The sequence below is a fragment of the Typopeltis vanoorti genome, chromosome 9 (assembly GCF_054136105.1).
Source record: "Typopeltis vanoorti isolate ZY-2024b chromosome 9, IOZ_Tvanoo_1.0, whole genome shotgun sequence".
Taxonomy (NCBI): Eukaryota; Metazoa; Arthropoda; class Arachnida; order Uropygi; family Thelyphonidae; genus Typopeltis; species Typopeltis vanoorti.
In genome coordinates, this window is record NC_143557.1 from 41,014,406 (window position 1) to 41,035,846 (window position 21,441).

At 34.7% G+C, this 21,441-nt stretch overlaps 1 protein-coding gene across 1 annotated transcript in view; it reads left to right on the top strand.

The window, feature by feature from the left end:
• LOC150103000 (uncharacterized) overlaps nt 1-21,441 on the top strand; it is a 361,006-nt gene that overhangs the window by 120,945 nt on the left and 218,620 nt on the right. Inside the window, exon 8 of the mRNA XM_090397703.1 lies at nt 10,396-10,497. Within this exon, the coding sequence (XP_090253829.1) occupies nt 10,396-10,497 (102 nt within the window). The remainder of the gene's footprint in view (nt 1-10,395; nt 10,498-21,441) is intronic.

Sequence of the window (21,441 nt, forward strand, 5' to 3'; positions counted from 1 at the left end):
AAGAAAATGAAAGAGTTTGAGAACAGGAATCAAACCTTGGAGATTCAGTGGCAAACTCTGAAGAAAACATTGATTGATTCTGCAAGAGAGGCATGTGGTGAGGTTGTGTGCAAGAATAAAAAAATCAGAACTCCCTGGTGGACATAGGAACTTAAAGAGGCAGTGAAGGAAAAGAAGAAAGCATATCAAAAGTTCCTGGCAAATAAGTCAGCTTTTACTCTTACAGAATACAGAGACAAATGTAAGAAAGCTAAACAGTGTGTAAAACTAGCTAATCAAAAGTCATGGGAGGACTTTGGCAAGAATATAGAAAATAAATATCAAGAAGGTTACAAAATATTCTGGAGGTTGTTGAAGAAGCTTAGGAATGGAGGAAAGAGTGCTGTAAAAGGAGTTAGAGATGATAAAGGTGACATGAAAACAGGAAAAAAAGATATCCTTGAAGTATGGAGTAATTACTTTGAAAAACTGCTAAATGAAACAAGCAGTGATGACAGCACAGTGATAAAAAACACTGACCAGGCATGCAGTCAGGAATACATATCCATACTCGAAGTAGAAAAAGCCATCAAAGGCTTGAAATGTGGAAAGGCAGCAGGAGTAGATGATATTCGACCAGAAATGCTGAAGTATGGTGGTATAAAAGTCTTACAATGGCTGCACTGCATAGTTCAGAAAGCCTGGACAGAGGGACGAATTCCCGATGATTGGAGTAGAGCTCTTATAGTACCCATATATAAAAAGGGAAATAAAACTGAATGTGAGAATTACAGAGGTATTTCCCTACTGAGTGTTCCTGGCAAGATCTATGCAAGTATACTTGAGAAACGGTTGAGAAGAATTGTGGAAGAAAAGCTTGATGAAGAACAAGCTGGATTCAAGCCAAATAGAGGCTGTCAGGATGAGATCTTCACTTTACGACAAATAGTCGAGAAAGCATGGGAATATAACAAAGATCTGTATTTAAGTTTTGTCGATTTGGAAAAGGCATATGACAAGGTGCCAAGAGAGAAGCTATTCAATATGCTGCAGTTATATGGTGTCAATGGGGCATTATATCAAACAATACTTAGTCTTTATTTGAGTTGTAAGTCAGCATTTAGAATTGAAGGAAGTACAGGAAGATGGTTTAATGTTAAATCTGGTGTGAGACAAGGATGTACATTATCCTCTCTGTTATTCATTATCTATATGGATCACATTATGAAGGAAAGTGGTATTAAACCTGATATCAAAATTGGAGATTTTAATGTCAGCTCTTTGCTTTGCGGATGATGTTATACTTCTAAATAAATCTGCTACAAGTCTGCAAGATTCTCTGACTAAACTCAATTGCTGTTGTAATAGATATGGTATAAAGGTCAGCAACAAAAAGACAAAGACAAGGAAAATAGGCAGAATCATTGAAAATGTCAACTGTGTTGTGAATGGAGAACCTGTGGAACAAGTAAAACATTTCAGCTACTTAGGCACGATTTTTACTGAAGATGGTAAATTAAATATAGAAATAGACAACAGAATCAGCAAAGCTGGTATGGTGGGAAGTCAATTGAATTAATTCATATGGAATAAGAGAGAAATTAGTCAGAACACTAAATTAGCTGTATACAAGACAGTGTTCAAACCAGTTTTAACTTATGGATCTGAGAGCTGGGTCAGAAGTAAAACACTTGACCAAAGACTAGAGACCGCAGATATGAGAGTCCTGAGAAAGATTAGAGGCGTGAACAGATGGCATCAATGGCAATATCATATTAAAAATGAGGATATTAGGAAAGAACTTGACATTGTCAGCATCCAGGAATGTGATAGCAGAGCTAATCTCAACTTAAATAGAATGGGAGAGGAAAGATCAGCAAAACAAGTGTTCTCTGCCAGGTTGGCAGGAAAACGACCCAGAGGAAGACCAAGATATAGGTGGATTGATATGGTACAAAGTGCCTTAGATGATAGAAATATAAGATGATGTTGGAGTCTTGACAAGTAACAGACTGATTTGGAGGAAAATTGTAGATAGGAAGTTAGTAATGATGTAATTTTTTCATGTAGTACTGTCGTATCCTGTACACTCCCCTTGAGGGTACATGGCAGGAATTTGATGATGATATACAGTCATTACGATTCAGGTTGGGGCGATGGAGCAAGGCCTACACGCTTTCCTTGAACAAACGTTCGAACCTATAACCGGATCTATGTAAGAAGCGAGTCCTGGACCAAAGGATACTGTGGTCAGTTTCAATCCCCTGTTGAGCCAATCCAGACTTTTCAGGTTTGTTGTGAAGAATGGATGATTGATGTTCTTGGATTCTTTTCTCAAGAGAACATCCAGTTTGTCCAGAATAAGAGAGATCATAGTTGCACGGAATTTGATAAACTCCAGGAAGAGATAAAGTTGAGCGTTTGTCTTTAGGAGAAAGAAAATGAGAAGACAATTTGTTAATAGGTGAATACGTAGTTGTTAAATCATATTTCTTTAAAATTCTTGCGATAGGTTCTGAAATACCGAAGATATAAGGAATAGGCACTCGACATATTGAAACTTTGTTGTTTTGTGGAGGATTATAAGAATTGAGAAGTCGTTGAGTACTTTTTTCAGAAAAGCTATTGAGTTTCATGTGTTGTTGGATAGTAGAAAGTTCTTTCTGTAGATAATCAAAACTAGAACAATTAGTTTTGGCTCTTCTGATGAGGCATTTTATAATTCCTGTGTTTTGACATGGATGATGGGCTGATTCTTTAAGAATATAACGACCTGTGAATGTTGGTTTTACTCTTTTTTTTTTTAATAGCAAATTCAATCATGTTTCTACTTCAAAATATTCCGTTTCATACTTAGTGATATAACATCACGCGGCATGTTCTAATTTTAACGATCTATTGTTAATATTCTAGCTTGTATTTTTTAAACTGTTCTTGTAATACCACTGACGATGGTCTGCTATTTCCAGACCGAAATATTTGGTTAAATAAATATCTTTCTTGTGATTACGTGATTATATCATTCAGTCTTATGTCGCAAGTATCCTTGAAACAACTAGGTATCTATTTGGATGCTGAACAAATTAGGATGAGCTGCCAATTTGGAACTTAACCAACCAAATTGTATTTAGTATTGGTTAAAATTACATTTACAGTATAATGATACAACATAATTAGATATCATGTAGGCTATGTCTGATTATACAAGGCCCTAGTATTGTTATTAGGGAACTAGGTCACACAGTGAAAAATCATCTACCAGAACAGAACTGAACTTAGGTACCATCAGCATAAGAAGAATTAGTGAACAATTGTGGCTAGCAAAGGAATTAAATAACTGTATTTTTTAAGGAAATTGCAATGTAGACTAAAATATTAATTTAATATTTTAGTCTTAGAATTTAATAAATACTTCCAATATAAAGTCAAATTGGCATCATCAGGGAACAAAATATAATAAGATATATGCACTCTGGTACTATACTGAGTATTGAAGTTGAAGCATGTCAGCTGAGTGTAAGCCTAAAGTCCTAAATAATGTCCCCTAAATTTGGCATCCTTGGCTGAAGTATGGAGGATGAGAGCTTCCCAAATTTGGTGCAATTTAATGTAACTAAATTTGTTGAGGTTAGAGTAGTTTCTTGAAGCAGATTCAAGGAAAAGCCTTTCATATTTAGTCCTGAGTGGCTGTAGTGTTGGCAATGGATATAGTCCTTATGTTCAGCAATTCTGATGTTGTCTTTTCTGTTTGACCAGAGTAGGATAGTTCACAACAACAAGGGACCTAATAAACACCTGGCAGGTGTAGAGACTATGGCTGGTCTTTGCAGCAGTGGTGTGTAAGTGATTGAAATGTATTTTTTTTTTAAATTTTTCAGATGGGCTTTTGGTACATGGAATAGTGATAGCTTTCGTGTATTCTCTGTTCTGCAGGGGAAGGGGGGGGGGGGTGATTAAATATTTTTAGATATGGTAGGAATTGTAGCCATTGGCTAAGAAAGTTTTATGAGGTGGTCAAGTTCTGTCAATCTAAATTCACATAACAGTGCCCTCTCTTAAGGGGATATTAAATCCCACATTATTTCAAAGCCGAATAAGAAACTCACAGATCAGACTCAAAGAGTTTCATGCTGAATATAGTAAACTATAAAAGTTTCAGTGGATTGTAATGTAAGCTAAAGCATGTAGTTAAACACTAGGGCAACTCGTTGCAAAGGTAGGTAAAGTTCGGATCACTATTCTTAGTATTACCCATAATGTAAAACTCATCTCCTAGGAGATGTGTGATGTTATACGTTATGGTGGAAAGTCACTACCCAGACCGGTTTCAACCTTTATGAGGTCTCATCAGTGAGTAAGTAGACCAGGTAATACTGCTGTTATAGCGAAAAGAACTTATGAACTTCGCTATACAAGTTGTCAAAAGGGTGCACCCAAAAATTACTTAAATAAAAGAGCCAATAGGCTTCACTTTGGCAATATAACATAATTTAAATTAAGGGGATATTAATTTAAATGTCTCTACCCAGACCTGTTTCATCTGGTCTGGGTAGTGACCTTCCACCATAATGTATAACATCGTACATCTCCTAGGAGATATGTTTTACATTATGGGTAATACTAAGAATAGTGATCAGAACTTTACCCACCTTTGCAATGAGTTGCCCTAGTGTTGAACTTCATGCTTTAGATTACTCTACAATCTGCCAAAATTTTTATAGTTTGCTATATTTGGCATGAAACTCTTTGATTCCAATCTTTGAGTTTCTTATTCAACTTTGAAATAATGTGGGATTTAATATCCCCTTAATTTAAATAATGTTACATCACTGAAGTAAAGCCTATTGGCTCTTTTATTTAAGTTATTTTTGGGTGCACCTTTTTGACAACTCATAAAGCAAAGTACATAATTTCTTTTCACTATAACGGCAGTATTACCTGGTCTACCTCACTGATGAGACCTCAATAAAGGTTGAAACTGGTCTGGGTAATGACCTTCCACCATAATGTATAACATCATACATCTCCTAGGAGATGTGTTTTTACATTATGGGTAATACTAAGAATAGTGATCAGAACTTTACACTAAGAATATTGATCAGAACTTTGCAACGAGTTGCCATAGTGTTGAACTACATGCTTTAGCTTATGCTACAATCCGCCGAAACTTTTATAGTTTACTATATTCGGCATGAAACTCTTTGATTCCGATCTTTGAGTTTCTTATTCAGCTTTGAAATAATGTGGGATTTAATATCCCCTTAATTTAAATAAAGTGAAGCCTATTGGCTCTTTTATTTAAGTAATTAATTTAGCCTTGTTATATGAAGTTTTCATAATCTTATATTATTGGTAGGATGGCATGTCTGTTTGTGACTATATATTTTGGTGTGTGGGTGGATTTTCTGTGAATATGTTGAGAGTATTTGGCCAAATGGAAAACACATCATTAGTAAAGCATAGCCAAACAGTGGGTCTGTATGGGGGCAGAGTTCAGAGCTTTTTCTTCAAATGTTTCCATAAAGAAATTATTTGGGAGTGGAGGAGAGAAAGCAGAGAGCGCATGGCTGTTCCCTCTGTTTGTTTGTAGAATTTTCCTTGCCAGATGAAATGGCCCAAGTTCATAGTAACCTACTTAGATAAGACTAAAATATCAGGAGGAAATTCCGCTTGAATAAGGTGTAAAATGTCTTTAAGCTGGACATTGGTGAACAGAGAGGAGACATCGAAACGGATCATAATGTCAATTTAATCAATTTAGCCCACTAAGGGACACTATTTGGGACTTTAAACCTGCTGTCAGTTGGCATGCTTCAACTTCATTACATAGTATATTGCCTGCATGTACATATCTTATTATGTTTTATTCTCTGATGATGATGATGGCAGTTAGACTTCATATTGGAAATATTAATTAAATTTATTTTAGTTAATATATTAGCCTGTTATTATTTTCTTAAAAAATACAATTAAAAATAGCAAACATATAAGTCTTACCCTCTAATTGCCAGAGGAATTAGAGAAATGCCATATTGACATAGTTGATGTTACTGAGAAGAAGAAATCCAAAACAGTTGAGATCTTACTGAATAATAAATATAAGATTATTTATTCAGTTAAAACAAGATTAGGAAATGGAAGGTGAAGCTGCTTTACATTAAACATGACAATAAGCTTATTGATTGGAAGCTGGCTCTCCTTGATGTGGGCAATGGCAAAGTGGGCATTTAGACTCATTTGTGGCTTGTTCTTCTCTTAAAATGTTTTTGTTAGAAAAGAAGGCAAGGAATGTTTTGAGTTATAAAAGAGGAAAGTCAATTAAAAGGAAAAGGAAAATGTAGTTCTTGTTGGAGCAAAGTAGAAAATCAGTCTTAAAATGCACCAAAATGTTTTGGGAAAATTTAGAGTAAGGAACAGTGCTAATAATGATGGTAAATATCATCTAGAAATCTACTCAAAATATGAACTATTAATTACTGACACTGTATTCCAGCAGAAAAATGTCTATCATTTCACTTGGAGAGAGCATGTGAAAAAGCAGAAAAAAAAAAAAAAAACATCTTACTGTGTTTCTGGTGATTAGGTTAATCTAAGATACAAGTGCGTTCAGCACAATACAAACAAGTCTCATTATAAAGAAATGTGTACTGAGAATTTGAAAAATATCAGTCTGAAGAAAAATATGAAACTCACACATATGCATGTTAATGGAGAAATAGTGAAGTTTGAAAACAAGAACCAAACCTTAAACCAAAAATAGAGTGACACAGTTTGAAGACAACTGAATACATAGTCAGAAAAATGATGAAGTTGTCTATAATGATAGAATTACTTTTGACTCAGTGCTATTTTTTAAAAAAATCTCTATACCACTATTCACTGCAACAAACTTTTTCTCTGCCACCTGTGGATTTGCTAATGAGAGTTGACTGTATAAACTCTTATGATAGATGCAGGAAGTTAAAGAAAATTATGTGAAAAGAAGAAATCATATAAAAAGTTCCTAACTAATAATTCATAATAATAATAATATATAGAGAAAAAGCTAAATGATGAATTAAAGTAGTTAAACAAAAGTCATGGATATTTTGGAGGGGATATAAAATATTGAAAAATGAATTTGTGACTATTAAGAAAGTTTAGAAGTTGAAGAATTTTTAATACAACAGGTATCAGAGATCATATAGGTGATATAAAAACTGAAAATGAGAATATTTTGGATGTCTGCAGTAATTTAAGCTTAGTTTAGTGATTCAAAGTTAGGAGATGAATTTCATCACCCTGAGTGAAACCGCTACCCTGCTTATCAGAGTCCTGAAGTGGCTTCAGAAAGTTGTGTATTTGGTCTCTAGAGCAGGGTTTTCCAAATTATATAATCCATAACCCACCCATGGTATTAATACTGATGTATAGGCAAACAGCCTTTTTTGGTGGAATTGATTTTAAAAAAAATTGTCCAACATACACACACGCTAATTGCACTAAGGTTCTGCAACCTGTCACATGTGGAAGTGTGTGTGTGTGTGTATATATATATATATGCTGTACTATCAATACTTGAGGATAAAAAAAGCCATGAGAAATTGGTAATGTAAGGCTTTGAGGATGCTGATGACCCCCTGAGGGTGCTGATGATCCAACAGAGAAACTAGGGATCAACATACCCTCCAACATAGATCCATAACAGTTTGTGCCAGTGAACAGGTACTGAGAATGAATATATTATTATTAGCCATGCCTTTATAAAGAATGGCTATATCAAAAAAAATTCACAAGATCCTCCAAAATAATGCCATGAAAGGTAAAAAAAGGTTATAAAAATACCATAGCCATGCCATACATTAGAGGATTATCAGAAAAAATAGATAAACACTACAGAAATGCAATATTAAGGAAACTTTCAAACCTCCTGCAAAATTAAAAAGTATACTTAGTTCATCGAAAGATCCCCTTCCTTACCTTACATTGCCCACCCAGGGGTTTACAAAATCTAATGCACCTGTAACTTTCTTATTGGAATTGGGCATTTAAAGGTGCCCAATTCCAATAAGAAAAGATGAATACAAATGCTATATATATATGTGTGTGTGTGTTTATATATATATATATATATATATATATATATATATATATATATATATATGTAGAAAGTATTTTTACCTTGGGTATAAATATGTTAAAGATACCAAGTAATTTTAAAACCTGGTTTTACTCCATTTCCCAAGTAAGCAAACAGACTAAAAGTCAAGTTTGCGCCTGCAATTGATGCAAGTCTAACTGATCCCACAGGTAGTGCAAACAGACTTTTAGTCTGTTTGCTTACTTGGGAAATGGAGTAAAACCAGGTTTTAAAATTACTTGGTATCTTTAACATATTTATACCCAAGGTAAAAATACTTTCTACATTTATATCTCCTCCAGAGATTTTTATTTAATAAGGTTAAAACACCTTATGGTAACTTGTTTTGGCGAAATACTTACAAGCTCTGTATTACTAAATCTTGGTATTTCTAATTCTAGCCTAGCTCCCACTGACGAGACCTTAATAAAGGTCGAAACCGGTCTGGGTAGTGGCCCCTTGCCTTTAATACAAAACATCATACATCCCCTTCTTGGAGATGTGTTTTGGCATTAAGGGTAAATATTAAGATTAGTGATCGGAGCTTGTTCCACCTTTGCCACGAGTTACCCTGGTTCTGCACTACCTGTGGGATCAGTTAGACTTGCATCAATTGCAGGCGCAAACTTGACTTTTAGTCTGTTTGCTTACTTGGGAAATGGAGTAAAACCAGGTTTTAAAATTACTTGGTATCTTTAACATATATATATATATATATATATACACACACACACACACATACATACACAATCATACCCCAACTTACGCGAATCCGGAGTTACGCGGTTTCTTATATGTACGTATTCCCGTCCTGCTTCACGCCTCACCACTAGTCATATCTTTCAGGCGCCGGCCGCATTCGCCAGTGTCGCACATGCTGTGAACAAGCACTGACGTGTTTCACGTGGTCTCCATTCATACATGATTTTTATAGTCTACAAACCTTGCGGCGATTTTTATGTGATAAAAATTTTACCACATAAAAAATAATAATGTCATCCAAAAGAAGCAGGTCCGATTCTTCTACTGCTAGCAAGAAAAGAAAAACATTGACTTTGGAAACAAAACTCAACATTATTAAGGATTTTGAAGACGGAATGAAAATTTGTGAGCTAGCAAAGAAGTTTGATCTACAGGAATCCACAGTAAGAGCAATCATAAAAGAAAGGTTTACATATTTTGGAGGACATAGATTCTAACGAGAAACGAATTGTAGCCACAAGGCAAGGAATAAAAAAACATTAGCTTGCTATGAAGAAATTTTGCGTGACAAGAAAAAGACATTATGCTGACAGACGAATCTATTAGATTTTATGAAACCATCGACATCGAAATAACTTTCTTTTTTTATGTAGAAAAACTACAATTATGATTATATTTCTTAAAAAATATAGGTGTTTTTGTAAACCTTTGGTCCCAATTATATGTTTGTATATATAAATTACATGCAAAATTATACCCCGAGTACGCAAATCCGACTTACGTGCTTTTTGTTGTTCCCACCTACCGCGCAACTTCGGGGTGTTACTGTATATGTATATGTATGTATTTCTAATTTTGGAGAAAAAAAGCAAAGCTCTTTTCTAATGAATGCATTTTATGTTGTTAAATTTTCTGATTGAATAGGTTTCATTATATTCCTTCATTATGGTAAAACAGGCCTTTCCGACCATTATATCCAAACTGGTCACAGAATTAATTGGAAGGACACTAATTCCCTACACTGCACCAAAACTTGGTTTGAAAGAAAATTTAAGAAGCATGTGAGATGGTTATTGATCATCCTAATCAAAACATAAATGATGGATTAGCAATTCCAAGAATTTGGAAGCCCCATCTGCAACCCATATAGTATTCAGAAGAACATGATGCAGAACCTCAACATGAGAAAATCTGAAAATAATAGGAATGTAGAGATGCATTTGATGTAGTTCCACTTTTAATATATTTTTTTATCATTTGTATATTATGTTATTATACTTTGTTATATTTTTACTAGGGGGTTCCGGCCCCTGGCACCTACAGTACCCAATCCCCCCATGTTCCAGACTGGTAGGCCAGTTCTCCTTGAATTCTGATGACTCGAATTTTGAAGACTCGACACAGTTATACTATAGTATATTTATGTGCATTGTACTGTAGTTTGTGTTGTAGGCATCCATATATATGTGTGTGTGTATATATGTATGTATTATTAATTTTGGAGAAAAAAGGGAAGCTCTTTTCTACACAATGAATTTTATGTTGTTAAAGTTTCTGATTGAATAGGTTTCTCAATTTCCTTTCATCTCTTCTAGACATGATCAAGCCAAACTACTAGGTTATGAAAATTTTGCAGAAATGTCTATGGAGACAAAAATGGCTCGAAGTTTAGAAAATGTACATTCAATGATAGCTACGTAAGTGTCTCACATATTCTGTTAATCTTTTTTTAATTAAAAAAAATTATGTAACATAGGCTGCTTCTAGCAACAAAAGCAATTTTCATGTCTTCAGTAAACATGTTATACATGACAAAATTATGGAATGGAAACTGTTGAACCAGTTGGACTTGATTAGCATTCTTGTATATTAGGAATGCCATATGTACGAGGATGGTCTGAAAAGTTCTCGGCCTCGACCATAGATGTCAACACTATCGGCAAGATTTTTTTTTTCTAAGTTGGTACATCTGTCATAAGCATTCATGTGAAATTGCAAGTCATTCTATCAAGCAGTTTGTTTTATACAGCTGTCTGAAGCAAAAGTGTTGTCTGTATCCCTTGAAATGGATAAAATTGTATATCGTGCGGTTATGAAATTCTTTGTAAAAGAAAGTTTAATGGCAAAAGAAATTCATTCGAAGTTCATAAAAGTTTATCGGCACTCTTCTCCTTTTTTTTCGATAATTAAGAAATGGGCTGCCGAGTTTAAGTGTGGCCAATACCAGTCTTGAAGATGATCCACATGAAGGACGTCCAGAAAAGTGTAACAACACCAGAAATCATTGATCAAGTGCACGATATGGTATTGGTTAACAGGCAAGTCCAAGTGCATGAAATTGCTGAGACTATAGGCATTTCAAAAGAACGTGTAGGATATATTTTGATTGAAGAATTGCAAATGAAAAAGCTCTGTGCAAGATGGGTGCCGCACTTGCTCACAACTGATCAAAAATGCACTCGCATGAAAATCTCTGAACAGGTGCTTGGAGCATTTTAACAAGAATAAAACTAATTTTGTGCATTAATTTCGACTATGAGCGAAACTTGGATTCACCATTATACATCAGAATCCAAACAGCAGTCAAAACAGTGGACAGAAGCCATTTGTTTTTTGCCAAAGAAGACAAAGTCGGTTCCATCAGCAGGAAAGGTCATGGGCATCGGTGTTTTGGGATGCTAAGGCATTTTGTTTATTAATTATCTTGAAAAGGGTAAAACAATAACCGAGGAATATTATTTCGATCTCTTAACCAGACTAGATGAAAAAATTCATGAGAAAAGATCTGGTTTGCAGAAGAAAAAAATCATCTTTCATCAGGACAATGCACCTCCCACAAAAGTGTTTTGGCAATGGGAAAATTAAGGAATCTGCACTATGAATTGTTGGAACATCCATCCTGTTCCCCAGATTTGGCTCCTTCTGTCTTCTGTCTCTTCCCAAAACTAAAACTCTTCCTCGCTGGTCAGTGTTTTAATTCAAATCAAGAGGTGATCACAGCTGTAGAGAGGTATTTTGCAGATCTTACTGAGAACCACTACAGGGATGGGATAATGGCACTGGAGCATCGCTGCAATAAATGTATTAGTCTCAAGGGAAATTATGTTGATAAATAAAAATTATTTTGAAATTATTAATTCGTTTTTTCATTGTTAGGCCGAGAACTTTTCAGACCACTCTCATATATTCATTAAAGAATATAAGTAGGCTTTGGGATTAAAAGAAAGGGTGGTGGTGCAAGATTGTGTAAGAAGAGATATTATTTTAAAGGTGATAGAAGAGGAGAATGTTAAAAATGTGAAAATAGAAAATTATCCTAGGATGCTTACAGATTTGTACTTGTAATATAAAACAGTATTGACATTATTATTATTGCAGGGCATCTCCTTGGAGTCCTAAGGCTCATCGTGGGAGACACAAACTATCAACACAGTATTGATCACACCTCTCCTTGAAACCATTAACAGACAAAACACTTATAACTGACTCAAGCAACCCATTCAATTCATTCACCACTCTTGAAGTGAAAAATCTAATCCTCACACCCTTGCTAACCACACTCTTACCCAACATCCAGAGATGACCTCTTATTCTCCTCTTTTAGCCAAATGCAGGGTAATTGATTATAAAAAATAGATGTGAATGGTATTGGCTTTTCATCCCATACCCTTTGAACTGCTTTTAATGTTGAAGTATGATCATTCTCATACTGCCTATTTTGGTGCTGCTATCTGCACCCAGTTTGTCAGTTAAGATCATAAGAACAAAGATAAACTGTAAAATGCAAAAATACCTAAGTGTGAGATTACTCCTGAGCATGCCAGAGATGGAAGGATGAAAAGGAGATACAAAAAAAAGACTGGGCAGAGTAATCCCCTATGAGAAAGTGAAGAGACTGTATACCACAAAAGTAGCAACATCTGGTAAATCCTTATACATTGACAAGATAACTGTAATGAATGTGTCAACAGGAACCTTAACCTGTATGTTGGTCCTACCTTCTCACAAATATAACATGAGGTGGAAAACAGTTGCATTAGGAATATAAGGCTCAGGTAGGAAAATTATTAGTATTGTGAGGAGAGAAAAATTAGAATATGAGAGGAGAGTGGCACTGCAATCGAAGGAGAATCCCAAGGAGGTTTTTTTTTTTTTTTTTTTTTTTTTTTTTTTTTTTTTTTTTTTTTGCTATGTGGTAAGTAATAGGAAAAATGATAGTTGATGGATTATCTTGTTGAGTGGAGATGGGAATTGGGTGACCAAAGCAGATGACATAGTTGTGCTATTTAATGATCACTTTATTAGTGTGCTCCATCCTGGTACTACAGGCTTTATTCCTAGAAGGATAATGAGAAGTTAGAAGTTAGAATGAGTGTTAGAAGTGAATGAAGAGGAAATTCCATTTACTGAGTGCACTAAATTTTAATAATGCAGGGGGACTAGATGGAATTTCACCATGTGTTTTAAGAGAATTTGTGCTGTGGAACTAGCTGTGCTGTTAACTTGACTGTTTATGAAATATTACAATGGGGTAGGTTCCTACAGAGGAAAGAGGGCAAAATAGTACCATTGCATAAGGGTGATGGTAAAATGGAGGTATTAAACTATGGGCCTGCTTGTATTTCTTCTGTAGTTGTTAAGACTTTGGAGAAATTTTTAAGAACTCATGTACAAAATTGGACAGATGAGGGTAATATTATTTATGCAAGCCAGCATGAATTTGTTATAGGGCACTGTTGTTTTAGTAATCTGGTTAGTTTTTATAATAGAGTAACAAGAGTAGTGGATGAAGGTAAGGTTACACTGTTGTTTTTTTTGGATTTTTCCAAGGCCTTTGATAGGGTGCCACATGACAAGTTGATTTTTAAGTTCCATCATATCAGTATAGATATAGGTTAGTGAATTGGATTGTGATTGGCTCTCTATATCTAATAGATATAGAGTTATATATGGGGGGGAGCAGCATCAGGGAGTAGGAAGATTACAAGGGGAGTTCTATATGGACCATTGCTGCTCAGTCTTTATGTCAATGATATTGTCACAAGACTACAGGAAGATGTTCAGTTGTTTGAAGCTTGGAAGGGTTATTAGTAATACTGCTGATGTTTTTTTTTTTTTATTCAAGAGGATTTGAATAACTTGAAAAGGTAGGCAAAGACATGGGAATGTCAGTTTAATTTAACTAAATGTAAGGTTTTAAAATTTGGGATCCACAAAAGGGATGCTTCATACTCACTTAGTAGAGTTATACTCTACTAAGTGAGTAGTACCCCCCCCCCCACACACACGCACTGCTAACTTTTACATGGAATATTTTGAGCAACATGCTCTAGATTCCTCTCCTTTAAAACCCAAAGTCTGGCTCTTAGATGCGTTGATGATGTTTTTGCTATCTGACCCCATGGCCGCCAGACATTAGACACTTTCCTCAGCCACCTAAACAAACAACACAAATGCATACAATTCACGATTGGGATTGAAAAGCAGAACACACTTCTGTTTCCAGATACACTTGTTAACGCCTTCCTTCTGGCAGTCTTTCGTTCACTGTTTACCGGAAACCTACACACACGGCTAATATATACACATAAACTCCTACCATCACCCAACACAAAAAAACTAGATGTCATTAACACACTGAAAAACAGAGCTTTGAAGATTTTCTCCAATGAACAAGCATTAAACAGATGAATTAAAAGTTATCAGCAAACCTTCCTAAAAATGGCTACAGCCAAAATACTATCAAGACTATGAGTTGCCTTATGGGCAACTCGTAGTAAAGGTGAAGCAAGCTCCAGACCACTTTCCTTAGTATTTTCCATAAATGTAAAGCACATCTTCTAGAGCAGTGCTTCCCAAACTTCTGGATGCCAGGGCCACCTTTGGAAAAATTAAAATATTTCACCCCCCGCCCCGAAAAAAAATTGTAATATAGACATATAATATTATAATATTTATTGTATTTATATTCAATACAAAACAATAAATATTATAATATTATATGTCTATATTAAAATTTTTTTTCAGGGCGGGGGGTGAAATATTTTAATTTTTCCAATGGTGGCCCTGGCATCCAGAAGTTTGGGAAGCACTGCTCTAGAAGATGTGCTTTACATTTATGGAAAATACTAAGGAAAGTGGTCTTATAATATTATATGTCTATATTACAATTTTTTTTCGGGGCGGGGGTGAAATATTTTAATTTTTCCAAAGGTGGCCCTGGCATCCAGAAGTTTGGGAAGCACTGCTCTAGAAGATGTGCTTTACATTTATGGAAAATACTAAGGAAAGTGGTCTGGAGCTTGCTTCACCTTTACTACGAGTTGCCTTATGGGCAACTCGTAGTCTTGATAGTATTTTGGCTGTAGCCATTTTTAGGAAGGTTTGCTGATATGCAGCGAATATTGCAAAAATCAAATGCAAATATTACATTTTTAGCATCTTACAGACACATTTGACATGGCACATTATCTCATATTTTTATATAGATAGATTTATTGTTATTGTACATTTGCAGTACAAGCACGTGAAACGTAAAACGATTAGTAATAAAGAAAGAATTAAAAACATAAAAAGTTTAATAACAATTTAATGTGATGGATGTGTTTCAATACTGATACACAAAAAGTCAATATCAGGTGAAATATTTGAAACTGCAATTCTTAGATTTCTGCTTTGAAATGAAACTTATATGATATATTTACTAATATTCATTAAGCGCTGAAATATGCAGGAAGCAAAATTTGTGAACCCGCCAATGTGTGATTTTTTTTCCATTAAAATATAAAAAAGAAATAATAAATAAAAATTAAATAGGTTTCTTTTAAGATAAAAAAAATCTACTTAGTCTTAAAACATTTTAAATTTGTTTTCATTATTTCACTGCCCCCCCCCCTCAACAAAACCTATGGCCCCCAAGGGGGGGCCATGACCCACAGTTTGTGAAGCGCTGTTCTAGAGGACATGTATGATAAAAATTTCAGTAATACATGATGGTTTATTTATTTTCAGTTACAATCTAGAAATTATTGAAACGAAGAAATATAAAGAATAAAAATTTTTGTTACAAAATAACGCAAACATCAATAATGAAAGAAAATAAAACTAAACAAATGCATTTAACATTAATTAATCAGAATCCTCAATAGTTGGATTTACGAAACTGTCATAATAGTCATCGCAAACAATATTGCTATGCTGAAGGCATAAATACTTTTTACAATTCTTGCAAAAATATTTTGATAAGTGACTCGTTTTGGATGCATAGCACATAAAACGTCTTTTTCTGTTTGTCAAGGGAGCCGTATTTATGTTATCATTAAAATTTCCTTCAAATTGCGTCTGAAATTGATGAAGTTTCAGGTGTAAAGGCCCATTCACACCTGTAGAGATTTCCGTACGCCTTTTTATTTGTTCTGACACTAACTGCATTACGAAATTTCTAATAAATGTTCTGTGCCGTATTTTCACATTGTTGTTCAGCATATGAATAATCTGAGCATTTATTCCTGCAATATTCAAAATTGTGTAGAAAATGCCAGCCTGGTTGGACGAATGGTTAGCGTATCTGCTCTTCAGCCAAAAGACTGTGGGTTCGAATCCTGCCGTGGGCATCGATGTTTGTGATTATCTGTGAAAATATTAGTGGTGACAATGGGTGGTAGATGGCGCTGGTGTAGATGATGAAGGTAGTTGAGGTTAGTGGAGTGATGGAGGCGGAGAGCTGTAGACCTCCCTTGGTGAGTCTTTGGATTCCCTGAAGATGTTATGTAATAATAATAATATAACCATAGGCCATCTTCTGGTGTTCCTGGCTACATTATATGCACCAATCATTTTGTCCACAGTGTCAACTCCTGTCTTAGTTTGATTGTAATATTCTATTATATCAGGCTTTTGGGAATCTAAATTCACGGTGCTATCAAAGTGCATACTTGAAACTAAAATTACGTTTTTTCCCTTTTTTGGTATATGAGATACAAGTGTGCAATCTGCACCAAAAGCAAATATGTTGGATTTTTCGGACCTCTTTTTAGGAGACACCAATTCAGGTGGTAATTGAGGTTTATTCTTACGAACAGTACCTATATATGAAAGTCGCTTCTTTTTCAAGTCAGCGATAAGATTTATATCAGTGAACCAATTATCGGCTGTAATGTTACGTCCTAAAGAGTAAATGGATTCTGCAAGTCTCTTGATTACATCTACTGGTTTATTACTAATCAAGTAAGGTCCTTCGGGCTGCTTACCTGCATATACTTCAAGACTTCCTGTGTAAAACACTTTCGAATCGACAATAACAAAAATTTTTATTTCATATTTACAGTTCTTTGATGGAATATATTGTATAAACTCACATTTGCCTCTAAACCTAAGTAACATTTCATCTGTTGTTACATTCTGTCCCATATGTCCCATAATTTACAATTTTCTACAAATAGCGAGAAAATGTGAATAAATAAACAATTGTGAATAAATATAAATCTCGCTAAAACCATTGTAAGTCTAAAAAGTTCAATCCCACTACCATCTGTAGCCCATAAATCCTGCAAATTTAGCCGATTGTTGCGATGTAAACCAGCTAGATATAAGAGGTCTAAAAATGCTTTGAATTCTGTTTTGTCTATTAGTTTAGCATCTCTTTCTCTTGAATACCGGTTCAAAATAGAATCGATGTATTTATTGGTATATAATAAGATTAGATTTTGTCATGTTGTACCATCAGGCATGTGGTGAAGTTGTCTGCAAGGATAGAAAAATTAGAACTCTATGGTGGACACAGGAAGTTAAAGAGGCAGTGAAGGAAAAGAAGAAAGCATATCAAAAGTTCCTGGCAAATAAGTCAGCTTTTACTCTTACAGAATACAGAGACAAATGTAAGAAAGCTAAACAGTGTGTAAAACTAGCTAAACAAAAGTCATGGGAGGACTTTGGCAAGAATATAGAAAATAAATATCAAGAAGGTTACAAAATATTCTGGAGGTTGTTGAAGAAGCTTAGGAATGGAGGAAAGAGTGCTGTAAAAGGAGTTAGAGATGATAAAGATGAAATGAAAACAGGAGAAAAAGATATCCTTGAAGTATGGAGTAATTACTTAGAAAATTTGCTAAATGAAACAAGCAGTGATGACAGCACAGTGATAAAAAACACTGACCAGGCATGCAGTCAGGAATACATATCCATACTTGAAGTAGAAAAAACCATCAGAGGCATGAAATGTGGAAAGGCAGCAGGAGTAGATGATATTCGACCAGAAATGCTGAAGTATGGTGGTATAAAAGTCTTACAGTGGCTGCACTGCATAGTTCAGAATGCCTGGACAGAGGGACGAATTCCCAATGATTGGAGTAGAGCTCTCATAGTACCTATATATAAAAAGGGAAATAAAACTGAATGTGAGAATTACAGAGGTATATCCCTATTGAGTGTTCCTGGTAAAATATATTTAAGTATACTTGAGAAACGGTTGAGAAGAATTGTGGAAGAAAAGCTTGTTGAAGAACAAGCTGGATTCAGGTCAAATAGAGGCTGTCAGGATCAGATCTTCACTTTACGACAAATAGTGGAGAAATCATGGGAATATAACAAAGATCTGTATTTAAGTTTTGTCGATTTGGAAACCATCTTTTGACAAGGTGCCAAAAGAGAAGCTATTCAATACGCTACAGTTATATGGTGTCACTGGGACATTATATCAAGCAATACTTAGTCTTTATTTGAGTTGTGAGTCAGCAGTTAGAATTGAAGGAAGTACAGGAAGATGGTTTAATGTTAAATCTGGTGTGAGACAAGGATGTACATTATCCCCTCTGTTATTCATTATCTATATGGATCACATTATGAAGGAAAGTGTTATTAAACATGATATCAAAATTGGAGATGTTAATGTCAGCTCTTTGCTTTATGCGGATGATGTTATACTTCTAAATAAATCCGCTACAAGTCTGCAAGATTCTCTAACTAAATTGAATAACTGTTGTAATAGATATGGTATGAAATACCATATCTATTACATATATATGAAATGAAATAGGCAGAATCATTGAAAATGTCAACTGTGTTGTGAATGGAGAACTTGTGGAATAAGTAAAACATTTCAGCTACTTAGGCACAATTTTTAGTGAAGATGGTAAATTAAATATGGAAATAGACAACAGAATCAACAAAGCTGGTATGGTAGGAAGTCAATTGAATAAATTCATATGGAATAAGAGAGAAATTAGTCAGAACACTAAATTAGCTGTATACAAGATAGTATTCAAACCAGTTTTAACTTATGGATCTGAGAGCTGGGTCAAAAGTAAAACACTTGACCAAAGAGTAGAAACCGCAGATATGAGAGTCCTGAGAAAGATTAGGGTGTGAACAGATGGCATCAATTGCAATATCATATTAAAAACGAGGATATTAGGAAAGAACTTGACCTTGTCAGCATCCAGGAATGCGTTAGCAGAGCTAATCTCAGGTGGTATGGTCACTTAAACTGAATGGGCGAAGAAAGATTAGCAAAACAAGTGTTCTCTGCCAGGTTAGCAGGAAAACGACCTAGAGGAAGACCAAGATATAGGTGGATTGATACGGTACAAAGTGCCTTAGACGATAGAAATATAAGATCTGGTAATGTTGGAGTCTTGACAAGTAACAGACTGATTTGGAGGAAAATTGTAGATAGGAAGTTAGTAATGATGTAAATTTTTCATGTAGTACTATCATATCCTGTGCACCCCTTGAGGGTACATTGCAGGAATTTGATGATGATGATGATGATGATGATAAGATTAGATCTAAAATATCACCTGTGATAAAGCAATTCCAAGTTTCAAGTTCTGTCTTCTCATTTTTTTTGTGTTTGGCTGAACTAATGGAAGCTGATGCAAAATATTCTGCCACTGTCTTCTAATTTGTTTTCTTATTGGATTTTTGCTCCATTTTGATGCTTTAACCTTTCCAAGAAAACACTTTTCATTCATGTCTAATTCATCTTCACTTTCTTCACTAGAAAAATCTTGTTTCGTATCCGAATCTTCTGAACCAACTTTCACATAATCATCATCTTCTAAATCACTTTCACTTCCGCATTTGAATCTATCATACTCATCATCGGACTCCAGTAACATTCGCCGAATCTCTTCAACATCTGATGGATTATCCAATTGATATACACGTATTTTTCCAGCCATTTTCAGCAGTAAATAAAACAACTAAACCAATGCTATACTGATATCGGAGCTCGCAGTATCTCTCAGATAAAATTTGCTGTCAAATATCACAAACCTTTACAAATAACTTGTTCAACCAAACTGATAGCAAAAAAAACCCAGTGTGGAATATCACTGGTAACATACGCATGCACAGCTAGTCATGACCTTCAACCTATGCGAGAAAATATCTATGTCAATTAGCAATTATCTATCAGATCTGCTGGTACCTGCCAGAGTCAATTGCCACAAATCTTTGCATAACACATGTTAAACCAAACTGACAGTAAAAAAAGTGCGAAATAGCACTTGTATTATACTCACGTGCAGCTACTCATGATCTTCAACCTATACAATAGATAGGTTAAAGAATATTCATGTTAACAATTTGCATGTATCTGTCAGATAAAATAAACAGAATTCTATAGAAATACAACTTTAAAGCTACCTTTAAACCTGCTGCAAAATTAAAAAACTTACTCAACTCATCCAAGGATCCACTCCCTCCATTGGCCCACCCTGGAGTATACCGTATTCACTGCACCTGTAATTTGCCCTATATAGGAGAAACAGGACACACAATTCCTATCAGACAAAAGGAACATAAACTGCACATTAAATTTAATAACTATGGTGAAGCTGGCCTTTCTGATCATGCCCTAAATACTTTGCATAGAAATGACTGGAAAAGTACCTGTTGTTTACATCACATCAAAATGTGGCATGAACGTAAATTTAAGGAGGCCTGTGAGATTCTTATCAACCACCCTAATCGTAACAATAAGGATGGTCTAAAAATCCCAAGAACATGGAAGGCACATATCCTCCCCACATAACCTTTCTCCCTAAGAGTTAATTATAAATAAGACTATAGGTAATCCAGGACCTTAAATCTAATATAACAATTCTCATGTTAAATTAGGACATCATTTTTGCTGTAATTAAACTATCTATAGGAAAAAAATTTTCCCTGATGCTTTCTTAAATAGAATATAGCTTTGATGCAATTATTGTATTTTATTTCATTTATTTAATTTAATTTAATCTGACTTTTCACTAGAGGTCAGGCCAGTAGAATAACTGTTGATCAAATCATTGTCTCTTTAGCATACTGTGTGAAATGTAATATATCTTGTCTCTGTATATGTATGTATATATTCCAGATGATGACCTTAATATGAAGGTCGAAACGTAGGGAAATTAAAATTATTATTTCTGACATGGTTGTAAATCCATAATTTGTCTAAAATGGAGACATGCTGTATTATAGAGGCCAAGATAAGGAAAGAATCAGTGGAGTTGGATTCATGATCAACAAAAAATTGAAGAACAACATAATAGAATTTGACAATATATCTGATTGAATAGCAAGTATTGTTGTTGTAAGATCGTCCAAGTTTATGCACCAACAATAAGTCATACTGATGAAGAAATTGAAGCCTT